The 10,830-nt window shown below is 36.1% G+C and overlaps 1 protein-coding gene across 1 annotated transcript; it reads right to left on the minus strand.

Moving 5' to 3' along the window:
• Window positions 1-8,169: 8,169 nt before the first annotated feature.
• Window positions 8,170-10,601, minus strand: LOC141548779 (uncharacterized). Its single transcript, XM_074277939.1, has 2 exons — window positions 9,560-10,601; window positions 8,170-8,509 (listed from the first exon to the last, which is right to left on the minus strand). The coding sequence occupies exons 1-2, from the start codon at window positions 10,549-10,551 to the stop codon at window positions 8,488-8,490; spliced, it is 1,014 nt and encodes a 337-aa protein (XP_074134040.1). The 5' UTR covers window positions 10,552-10,601; the 3' UTR covers window positions 8,170-8,487.
• Window positions 10,602-10,830: the final 229 nt, after the last annotated feature.

The following is a 10,830-nucleotide window of genomic DNA, read 5'->3' on the forward strand; positions in this document are numbered from 1 at the left end:
GATTCTCTGGCCTACAACCATCAATAGCACTCGCTTTGATCTTTATCATTCAAGTGACATGAACTGGGTTTCCTGTGGCATAAGGTTTCTATTTCACAGGAGAATTAAGTGAGGAGCTGCATTATTTAATCATTTCATTTAGCAAGGTTTATGGAGGCATTCCTTAAAAGTCTCTAGTACCTTAGGAGTGGTTTTGAGGCTAGATTCAAATACAGGCTAATTAACCACATTAAGCTTTCCCTTTTTCACTAATCAAGGGGCCACATGGTCCTTCTATAGTCCTCTCCAAAAACATTTTCCCCCTCCAACGTCCCTTTGTGTCTTTACAAGTTTCATTTCACTTCCTGCTTTGGCTTTTCTGAGTGGCCTCCTTGAATTCATTGCCATTTCTTTGTGCTTCGCCTTGGGACCATGCCCAGATTCCATTCTCAAGTGTATGCCAGCTCCTTGCACTGCCTTTGGTTGATGGGTAAGAACTAGTGTTCAAAGGAGTCATGTGAGGGACTGTTGCCTCTGTCTTTTACTATCAGACTAACTAAAGTCTTTAATGTCCAATGCTTTGCTAAAGAGCTGTGATGATGGTTTAGTCACCTGAAAATGGTCTGTGACTAGCTGCCAGTTCCTATTTATCATATCTCCATTAGAATGCTTAAAACATTTTCTCTATTTTGTTTATTTCCAACCCATGAATCTGGCAGCCATTAGTGGCACACTGTAAATTTGCCAAGAAGTCTTCTTTTCTTTTCTTATCTTTTTTTTAAATTTTATTTTTATTAGCAGCTACTTACTCTTTTCTTTGTGTATCCCCTTATTTGGGGATGGTGGTGAAGAAAGTGGTGTACAACATATAAAACTACTAAACCTTACTGAGTTATTTCAGTAATGCTTCCCATTGCAGTAATAGCAAAATTATCTACCCCACTGTTATTTCATTTCTCCCCGCTGCTCCAGGTGGGCTGAGTTTCAATAGATTTATATACATTTGTAGACAGTCTTTTAAAAGATACTGTACATTTTTTAAAAATCTACTGAAATTCTCTTCAATTGCATTGTGACCATTGACATCTCTGTCATAGTCTTACAAAGGCTTACGGGATATTTAGTGTTAATAACTACTCTATGAGGGCCATGTTTTCCCACTCCGTAATATACCTAGGCATAGAGAACTCCTATTAAAGAATTATCTGCCTCCAATCCTTCAATTGTTTTCTTTAATTTCTTCCCTCAATTCCCTGTATACTTAGGTAAAGAGTTGCTGTTTTTCAAGCAAACACCATCTGTCATTGTGCTTACCCTGCTCTCCAAATTTGGACTCCAGCATGGGGACCATTAGTCACCCCAAGCTAGCAATGCTCCAGAGAAGGCTCCTCACATCCTTCTAAAGTTGCCATCAGCTTTAGAGGGACCTTGTTTATTTTCTTGACCTGCCTTGACTTGACTTAACTCCCAGGTAAGGAAAGTGCCTCTGCTGGGGCCAGCTGCCACCTTTCTTTGAATAACCTTCCAAATTCTCAGCTCTGGTCCTTCATCAATGGCTCTAATTTTCACCTATACTAATTTCTACAAATATGGAGATCCCTCCTCATTTCTCACTTCTTCTGACATTAGCTATCACAAGCAATACCTATTATTTTCCTCTGCATACAGTCAATAGCTAATAGACATTATTATGTTTCTCATTTTCAGAGAGGTCATGTGGTATATGAGATCATTTATATAACATATAAAAGAGAATTGATTTCAAAGCCAGGGAGACTTGAGTTCAGGTCATACTTTAACACATGACTGTGTTTCCTTGAACAAGTCATTTATCCTATCAGTACCCTGGACAACTCTCTTAATACTAAAAGGTGCCAAACTGCCCTCTTTAGAAAGCTCTTTATGCCAAAGAAATCACAGATCCAGTCTCTTATTATTTCCAAAAAAACTTAGTATAGGTATATTATCATCAAAATTAACTCATGAGACACATAAGTTCCAAAAGACATAGTTTATTGCTAAAAACTTCTGACACCACCATTGATTGATGTGCTCTTTTCAAGCTAACTACCTTCATCAAGTAAATTTATGTATCACTGGAGTACCCCCTACTAATGTTGAAGGATGAGTCTAAATGGGTTTATGGGCTAGGTTATGATTATGTAACAAATCTAACCTGAAAAAAGCCTTTAAAAATGCATTGCCTGGAGTAGATAATGCTGGCTGAATTGAAAACTTGCAGGGATGAGTGCAGGGAGAGGGGAACTAATGACAAATTTTCCCCAGAGACCACCCCTCATTCACAGTGAGAAGAGTGTGACCTCAAATAAGTCACCTGCCCTGTCTGGATCTCAATTTGCTCATGTATAAAATGGAAAGGTCAGATTAGATGATATCAAACATCCTTTCCAATTTAAAGATGATAGAGAGAAATGAAAGAAACTGGTTGGTGTGGGAACTGGGGGAAGGTAGAAAACTGGCTTGAGTAACAGAATGTGGACAGACTTCTCTTCCGAAAAGGATTCTCAGCAAAGTCTCCTTCAAAGGAGACTTTTACTTTCTAAAATACATTCCCACTTTGTATTTCTATTTACATCATTATTATATTCTACACACACTATGTTGCCATCTGTCACACTTTATTTAATTTGGGAAATTCTGTTTAAAGAAAGTCCAGAAACCTACATAAATTTACCTCAGGTTTCCAAGCTAAGAACTTCAGTTTAGAAGAAAAGGCACAAATTAAATAACTAATAAGAAAACAGAAGAACGAGGGACATTCAGATTCATAAAATAACTTTCTTTTTACAAGACAAAACCCAAAACTGCATGGACTCTATTAACAATTCAGTGTCAAATGTGAATTACATTCAATATTTCTTTTGTGTTTGGCAGTTATATACCACTAAGGTATACTGAAGGCTTATTTCAGAATTGACCTCCAAGGGGTTAGAATTTTTTTAAAAATACTTTTTCCAAAATATTAAGCGATAGTGGATCTCACAGAGTATCTTGTCCGTCAATACCACTGCTCCCTACCTTTTTTGAAAAAAAAAAGCCAACAGAAAGGATGTGGATTTGCCAATGCCACACAGCTATTAATTAGCAGACAGAGGACTAGAATTCAGATCTCCCAATTCCCAGTGCAGGGCTTCATTCCACCATATCAAACTGCTTCTCCATAAATTAATTTTTTTTAAGTAGATCACTCATAGAGCACCTAATTAAAGCAGAAAGAAGTATTGCTTTTTATTTCTTTTTTTAAAAAGGAACATATTGACAACTATATGGAAGAGATTTGAAATTGAAATTGAATTTCAATTCAGAATTGAATTGAGAATTGAAAGTGAAAATCCCCCCTCTACTAATTGGAGGACAAGCAGAGTAGCTTTCTCAAGTGATGGGTGACAGACAAAATAATTTTTGTGTTAATTTGTGCCAAATAGTTGGCAAGAAAAACACACAAAAATATCTCTTGCAAACTATACAAACTATAGAAAAGTCTTTCAGTCTTAAAGATTATGTGTATGACCATGTTGGACTTTTCATCATCCCCAACATATTGTTTTCAAAATCGTGGAAGAATATGCTAAGTGTAGATGCTCTTAACACTCATAATAATTTATATAGATGCCATTGAAACCAAAATTTCAAAAATTACTTGAGTGAACAACTACTGAAAACATTTGACTTTCTTACAACTCCTGTATATATAACCAGCTCAAAGCTTTCAAGTTCTTAAGAAGAGAATTAGGCAGAGATAATAAAAACCATTATAGATAATTCTTTTTCTCCCGTGTGTACTTTCCTCCCCTATGTACCGGGTAGCCCAGGAGAAGGTCTTTTAAATGAGCACACTTTATCTCCTCCAGTCTAGAAAAAGCGAACAGCAATCTTGGAGAAGCTGGTGCTTTACAGAAGAGATAATGCAGTGGAACTTTTGATAGGCAGGGCAAAGATCAAGAATATAAGAATAACAACTCCACAGTTTCTCACAGTTTCAGAAGATTTTCTCCTATTACCTCTACATTCTTTGATGTGAATCATCTGAACGTTCATATTCAAGTGTAAAAAACAAGACCCAAAGTCAAATCTAGATGTCCACACACGATTGCTCCCCAATACTTGTGCTGTTTATAAAGCTATGGCTTTATAATAATCATCAGAGAAACAATGAAATGTTATGGATTTAAACTACTACTCTGCCTTCTTCCTATCCTGCAACCCCCCTTTAACTGCACCCTTTACAGAAAGAAATGCTTTAACAGAATTCATCAGGTCTTTAGCTTGAAAGCTGTATGGAACTTCCAAGATTCTCTAGGAGAAGGGTTCTTAACTTGAGGTTCATAAACTAGTATTTTTCTTTAATATTTTGAGAACTATTATTTCAATATAATTGGTTTCCTTTGTAATCCCATGTATTTTGTTTTATGCATTTAAAAACTTCCAAACAACATTTTAAATCTTTTTTTTTTAATTTTTAAAAGGGGTCCATAAGCTTCATTCATCACACTATCACAGGAGTCTATGGTATAAAGAAAATTAGAAACCTTTGATATAGGCCAACTCAACCCTCTCAGTTCACAGATAAGAATAATGAGGCCCAGAAAAGTTGTGAAGGTACTAAATGGCAGAGCCTATTTGATTTCACACCCTTCAATTCTGACTCCATCACTCTTTCCTTTTCCTAAGATGATTGTTAAGAATTATTATTTCCATTTGGCTTAGGGTAGGCCTTCTTTATTACAGGTTGGTTTAGGAAGAATTTGTATAATAAACATCTCTGATATAGCTTCCTCTCCTTAGGTAAATTTCTGGGACATGCAAACAAACCCATGTTTGTAATTTGATTTCATCTGATTTCCTAAATCAGTATTTTTGGAGGAACATAGGAACTAGTCACTCACTCACACACAGAGTAAAGGGCACAGCAATGGTATCCATGTGGTGATATAAACTGGCAAGAAGCCATGCGTAAAAACAATTATAATGGGAGAAAGTAAGACTGGGAATATTCTGGAGCAGCAGATGTACCCCTGCTAGGACCTAAGTAGGGGGTGGATAGTAGGCTGAAGTCACCATTTCTGGCTTCTCTGCCTTTGTTCTAGGAAGAGAAGGACATGCTTCAAAAATATTCACTAGTTCCATACTTGGTCTGCCTTCAGCGGCTCTGAATGGCACAAATCAGTTTAATGTAAGTTAGGCTTGGCTAAGGACTTGAGATGTGTTTTTCCCCACAAAACAATAATTCTCAACCTCAGTTTTCCCATACTCCAGATTGTTTGCAATTATTTTAATGAGGATCAAGTACTTTTCAAAATATTTTCGCAGTTAATTAGGCTTGACTTTAGACTTCCAACAGGTAGGCTGAGTGTGTGGTGGAAAATAACCCAGCTTCTTTGTATCACCCTCAAAGGAATAATCAATGAACAAGTAAAAAAAAACTAATTAGAATAGGAGAAAGAAAAAAAAAAACCCTTATAGGGAAGACCTCTCAGGAAAACTAAATAAATGAGTAAGTAAAAAAAAAAAAAAAAAAGATTATTTCACACAATAAATATCATAGTACAAAAGAAACTGAAGAAAAATTTTCAGAAAGAGAGAGCAAGAATTCACCTAGACCCAGAGGTTCTTAACTTTTTTTGTTTCATGCTTCTTCTTAGAAGAGGCAGCTGGGTGTCACAGTGGCGAGAGTTCCAGATCTAAACTCAGAAAGACTGATCTTCCAGGTTCAAATATGGCCTAAGACACTTACCAGCTGTGTGACTCTGGACAAGTCACTTTACCTTGTTTGCTTCAGTTTCCTCATCTGTAAAATGATCTAGAGAAGAAAATGGCAAACTAATATCTTTCCCAAGAAAACCCCAAATGGGGTTGTGATAAGTAGGATGTGACTGAACAACAATTATACCTCTAAAAGTCTGGTAAAATACATGAATCCTTTCTCAGAGTAAAGTTTTTAATGGAGTAAATAGAATTACAAAAGAAAGCAATTATATTGAAATACAGTTCTCAAATTGCTTTTTTTTGTTGTTGTTTTTTAAATTTATGGGCCTTAGGCTAAGAGCCCTAGACTAAATTCTCAGATGAGAGAAAAGATGTACTGCAAGGAACTCCAGAATGATTTAAAATTTTGACAAGAAATTTAAGTAAGATTTGGCATCTATAAGAATAGTAATAAGATCATTGAAAAAAGAATATAAGAAACTGAATATAAAAATGGAAAATCTTAATAAAGTTGAGGAGCTAAGACACCCATCTAGAGCACAAAAAAGAATTTAAAGAATAGGGCAACATTTTAAATAGCTAACAAGAATGCTTCAGATCTCTAGAAATCAAAGCAAAAGATAGAGCTTGGTGAAGAAATCTGAAAATTGTTATCTCCCAGATAAATATAAAGAAATAGAATTTGAATAGCATATTCCAGCATATATTGTCAAAAAAACTGCCTTAAGTATTAGAAACAGCACAGTGTGCAAAAGGAAATATCTGACAGAATAGCTATAGAATGAAAGGACCTTTCTTTAATATGATCAAAAGCACTAAACTCATACCAAGAGCTACAATTACGTCTAACGGAGAAATACTTGAAGCTTTCCCAATAAAATCAGGAGTAAAGCAAGGATTCCTCACCATCATTATTTTTTGACAAAGTTGGAGAAATATTAGCTACAAAAAAGATAAGCAAAAGATACTAAGGAAATTAGTGCTAGAAAAGATTAAATGTTACCTATATTTATAAAGTGATTTTTTAAAATTAGAAAACCCTAGGGAATTTTTAAATTGAGGTAAGAGATTCATCCAACTAGCAGAAGAAAAATAAAGTCTACCAAACTCAGCAGATTTTTTGGCTATTAATAACAAAAATCAAAAAGAAGATAAGTGAAATATCATGCAAAATGACAATCTGAGCATTTGCCTTCTAGTGATAAACATAGCATAAACATCATATTTTCATAGAAATGAAAGATCTGAATAAGGAAGGAAGAAAACCAGGCACTATGTTAAATGCTTTATCTTATGCCCTTATATCTTCATAACACTGAGAGGTGGGAGTTATTATTATCCTTATTTTACAATTGAGAAAAGTGAGGTAGACAAAGTGACATATCTAAGATTGCATAGTAATTTGCAAATAAATTTGAACTCAAAATTTTCTGATTCTAGGCCCAGAGCGCTATCTAGTAAACCATCTAGCTGCCACTACCTGAAGAAATAATCAATGTTTATGGCTGGGTTATGCCAATATGGTGAAAAATGATACTGCCTGCCCAATTAATTTACAGGTTTAATTTATACTTTATAAAATTAGAGAAAATTATAACAACATTTATATAAATGAACAAAATGTCAGGGACATTAAGAGAAATAATGAAAAAAAGTAGGGGGGTTGTCAATATCATTGATCTCAAATTAGTCAGTATCAAAACCATCTAATATGGTTTTTGAATTTTGAAACTAGAAAAACTGATCAATGAGAATGACTAGACAAGCTGCAAGTTTTTTTAAAAATTTATTTTAATTAATTTATTTTTAAAAAATAATTATAACTTTTTATTGACAGTACATATGCATAGTTAATTTTTTACAACATTATCCCTTGCACTCACTTCTGTTCTGATTTTTCCCTTCCCTCCCTCCACCCCCTCCCCTAGATGGCAGCCAGTCTTATACATATTAACTATGTTATAGTGTAAGTGTTATAGTGTATCCTAGATACAATATATGTGTGCAGAACCAAACAGTTCTCTTGTTGCACAGGAAGAGTTGGATTCAGAAGGTAAAAATAACCTGGGAAGAAAAACAAAAATGCAAACAGTTTACACTCATTTCCCAGTGTTCCTTCTCTGGGTGTGACAAGCTGCAAGTTTTATAGGGAAAAGCATGGACCCAATTAGTCTTCAATAAATCCATGAATGATTAAATTGAGGAAAAAAACCATTCAACAAAATTGCTTGGACAGGAAAAGGAATAATCATTAATATGAAGCCTACTATGTACTAGGAATTATGCTAAGATCTTTGAAAATATTGTCTCATTTCTCGATAAAACTGGAAAGTAGATTTGTAGAAAATTAGTTTAGGTCATGATAAAATATAACGTCACGCTGCAAAACATTAAAAGAGAATGGAGATCCAATGCAAACAAATTTTTATTGAGCAATATTTATGAAGCAGAAATTGTGCTGTTAACTTCTGGGGATACAAATGCCAAAGAAAACTTCTACTATGAATGAGCTCTTACTTAACTGGTAGAATAAATTAATGTAAGATATTTTGAGGAGGGAGAGTTATTCATTTAACACTGCAATTAGTGTTAAATGTAAATAAACATCAACCCTTTGGTTTTCAATTTTTTTTCTACCAGGTACTTTACTTCTTTTAAAATGGTTTCTTCAATGCTCTGCTTCTCCTCTGCTCTTCTAGATCTTGAAAATACATCACTCTCCATTCATGGTGTCAACATATTGGGAAACTTCCGGTGTAATCAGCCAATCTTTGTAACCAGTTAGAAATTAAATTTTTTGCAACTGTGGATAAAAGATGAATTGTCAACTAGTTGTAACATAGTAATTTACTAAAAGACAAGGTAGACAATGCTGATTTAAAAAACAAAAAAAACTTCACATACATAATGCAACTAAAATAAGCTATAGACTAGGATGTAAATTTTTGCATTAAACATATCAAAATGTAAATTATAAACAAGCTTTAGAAAGTCTAACACCCATGAAATTTGCAAAGATTTAGTAGAAGTATTAGATACACAACATAGGAGAGTTACATGCAGAGAACTGACATGAAGAATTCTCTCCAACTTGCCAATAATATTTGTGTGCAGTTATAATGTGTAAATTTATTTAAAATCTGTATATTTTTTCATTATTTTAATTGCCCAAGAGTAATTAAAATAATGACCTTTTCCTGTTCCTCTTCTTCCCTCCCCCTCTTCATAGTGTGCCCTTTCCTTCAATTGTTGTCTAGGGAAATGTTCTCTTTGTCCCACTGCTGAAGAAATTACTTGAAAATAAAAAAATATGGAATTCTAGTCCCAAGATGTAGTACAGGCAAATTAAAATTCAAGTACTTTTTATTTAAACTTTTCTTGCAGTTTGTTTTAGAAAGTAGCTGATAGATGTGAAAAGATTAATAATTTCTTCTACTGAAAATCAGCATGGAGCTGTACCTGCTTTGATTGCTACAAAAGATGGAGGAGCAACAACCAGAAGTGCCAAGGAAAAATATCCTAAAATGAAGGCATATAAGAAAAGTTGCAATATTTGGCACAAAAGGTGTTATCCTCAAAATACACTGTCATCATCAATAAGAGGATCTCAATCTGGCATGGCCATTTTCACTGCCCTCCCTGTAAAATTTTTACATGACTTCTCTCAATGGAAAAAAAAAAAAAAAACACACATATAGCAGGAAGCATGGAGGCCAGAATACAAGCAAACAAGAAAAAAGACTAAGTTAGAAGGAATGGAAAAAGCCTGACAGAATACTAAGAAATACTATACTCTAACAGAGCAAATATTTGCAAGAAAATATATACTGGAAAATAATTTTAAAATACTCACAGAGAAAAATTGTCCTTGAATTTCGATAAAAGTTGTCCAAGGGCCTTTGCTTCATCCACGGTTGTGGGAATCTTCAGTTTTGCTTTTTCTTCGTCATTAAGTTCAGGAAAGGTTAGATATATCAGCAGCATAATTGAGGCGGTCAAGAAAGCAAGCAGCAGTATGAGAGATGTCTTCTTTGTGTTTGGGTTTGGGGCAATGTAACGTTGGACAGAAATGATCCCCTCTCCCGATGGACCCATGTCATATTTGCTTTCATCATCGTCGAGGGAGTCGTAGTCTTCTAAAATGATTGGTCTTCTAACGAACTTAATTGGTAGGGGTGGCTCTTTCACAGGTAATCTACACCCATCACCACAGATCCTAAAATAATTCTCGATCCTAGTAGGAGCATCGTCATCATCGTCATAGTCATCCTCAAAAATTTCCTCGGACTCAGTATCACTCTCAGCTCTCTCATTTGCCTTAGGGTTGTAGGCTTCGGTGGGCTTTCCATGGCGAACTGATTTCCTATCTCTACCAGGCTTCTGGGCAGCGGCCTGGATGCCCCCAGACTTCTCCGCTCCCTCAACTTTAGCTTGCTTTACTTTTTCGTTGCTTCGAGTAAACCTCGGGCCTCCTTCAGCTCTACCAGCCTTCTCACCTCCCCAAGCTCGAGCAGCCTTTTCTTTTCCCTTGGCTTGAATAGGCGTCTCACTTTCACCTCTTTTGACTTCAATATATCTGGCATAGCGCCGGCCTCTCTCTCCTCCCTTGGCTCCACCTAAGGCAGACCTTTCTCTCACTTCAGCTCTACCAGCTCTCTCACCTCCATCACTGGGGCGGTAGCGGCAGAAGCGGCCCTTCTGTCCGCTTTTCGGAGTGAGACAAGTTTTCTCATCATCGTCATCGTAGTGGCGAGGCCTGGTTTTCTCCCCTCCAGCTCCATGGCCAGCACTCTCAAGCTTTGCTGTGCCCACGGTCCCCTTCATCTTACACCTCCTTTGAGCCATTGTGGATTGGTAACTAGGGCCTCAAGGGCTCAAGGAGATCTCACGGTTGAGGAAAGATGGACGCCACAGGAGCCTAGGTTGCTACACTTACACGTCAGATTCCACTAGGATTCTAGATTATGCGCACATAATCACAAAGCCTTCTCTCACCTACCCCCATATTCTGGCTGCACACGACACCAAAGGCGCGCCTTCTCATAGGCTTACATTGTCTCTGAGCTCTGCAAACTCAGGAGTGCCCCATCTGTCCAGAGCTTTTGCACACAACTCCTCAGGTGG

The sequence above is a fragment of the Sminthopsis crassicaudata genome, chromosome X (genome assembly GCF_048593235.1).
Source record: "Sminthopsis crassicaudata isolate SCR6 chromosome X, ASM4859323v1, whole genome shotgun sequence".
NCBI lineage: Eukaryota > Metazoa > Chordata > Mammalia > Dasyuromorphia > Dasyuridae > Sminthopsis > Sminthopsis crassicaudata.

Excerpts from the sequence above, each read along its gene's own strand:
- LOC141548779 (XM_074277939.1), bottom strand. The coding sequence starts at position 10,551 with ATGGCTCAAAGGAGGTGTAAGATGAAGGGGACCGTGGGCACAGCAAAG. Across the intron at positions 8,510-9,559 it reads TTCAAGGACAATTTTTCTCT|TTGCAAAAAATTTAATTTCT; the intron begins GTGAGTATTTTA and ends TTTTATCCACAG.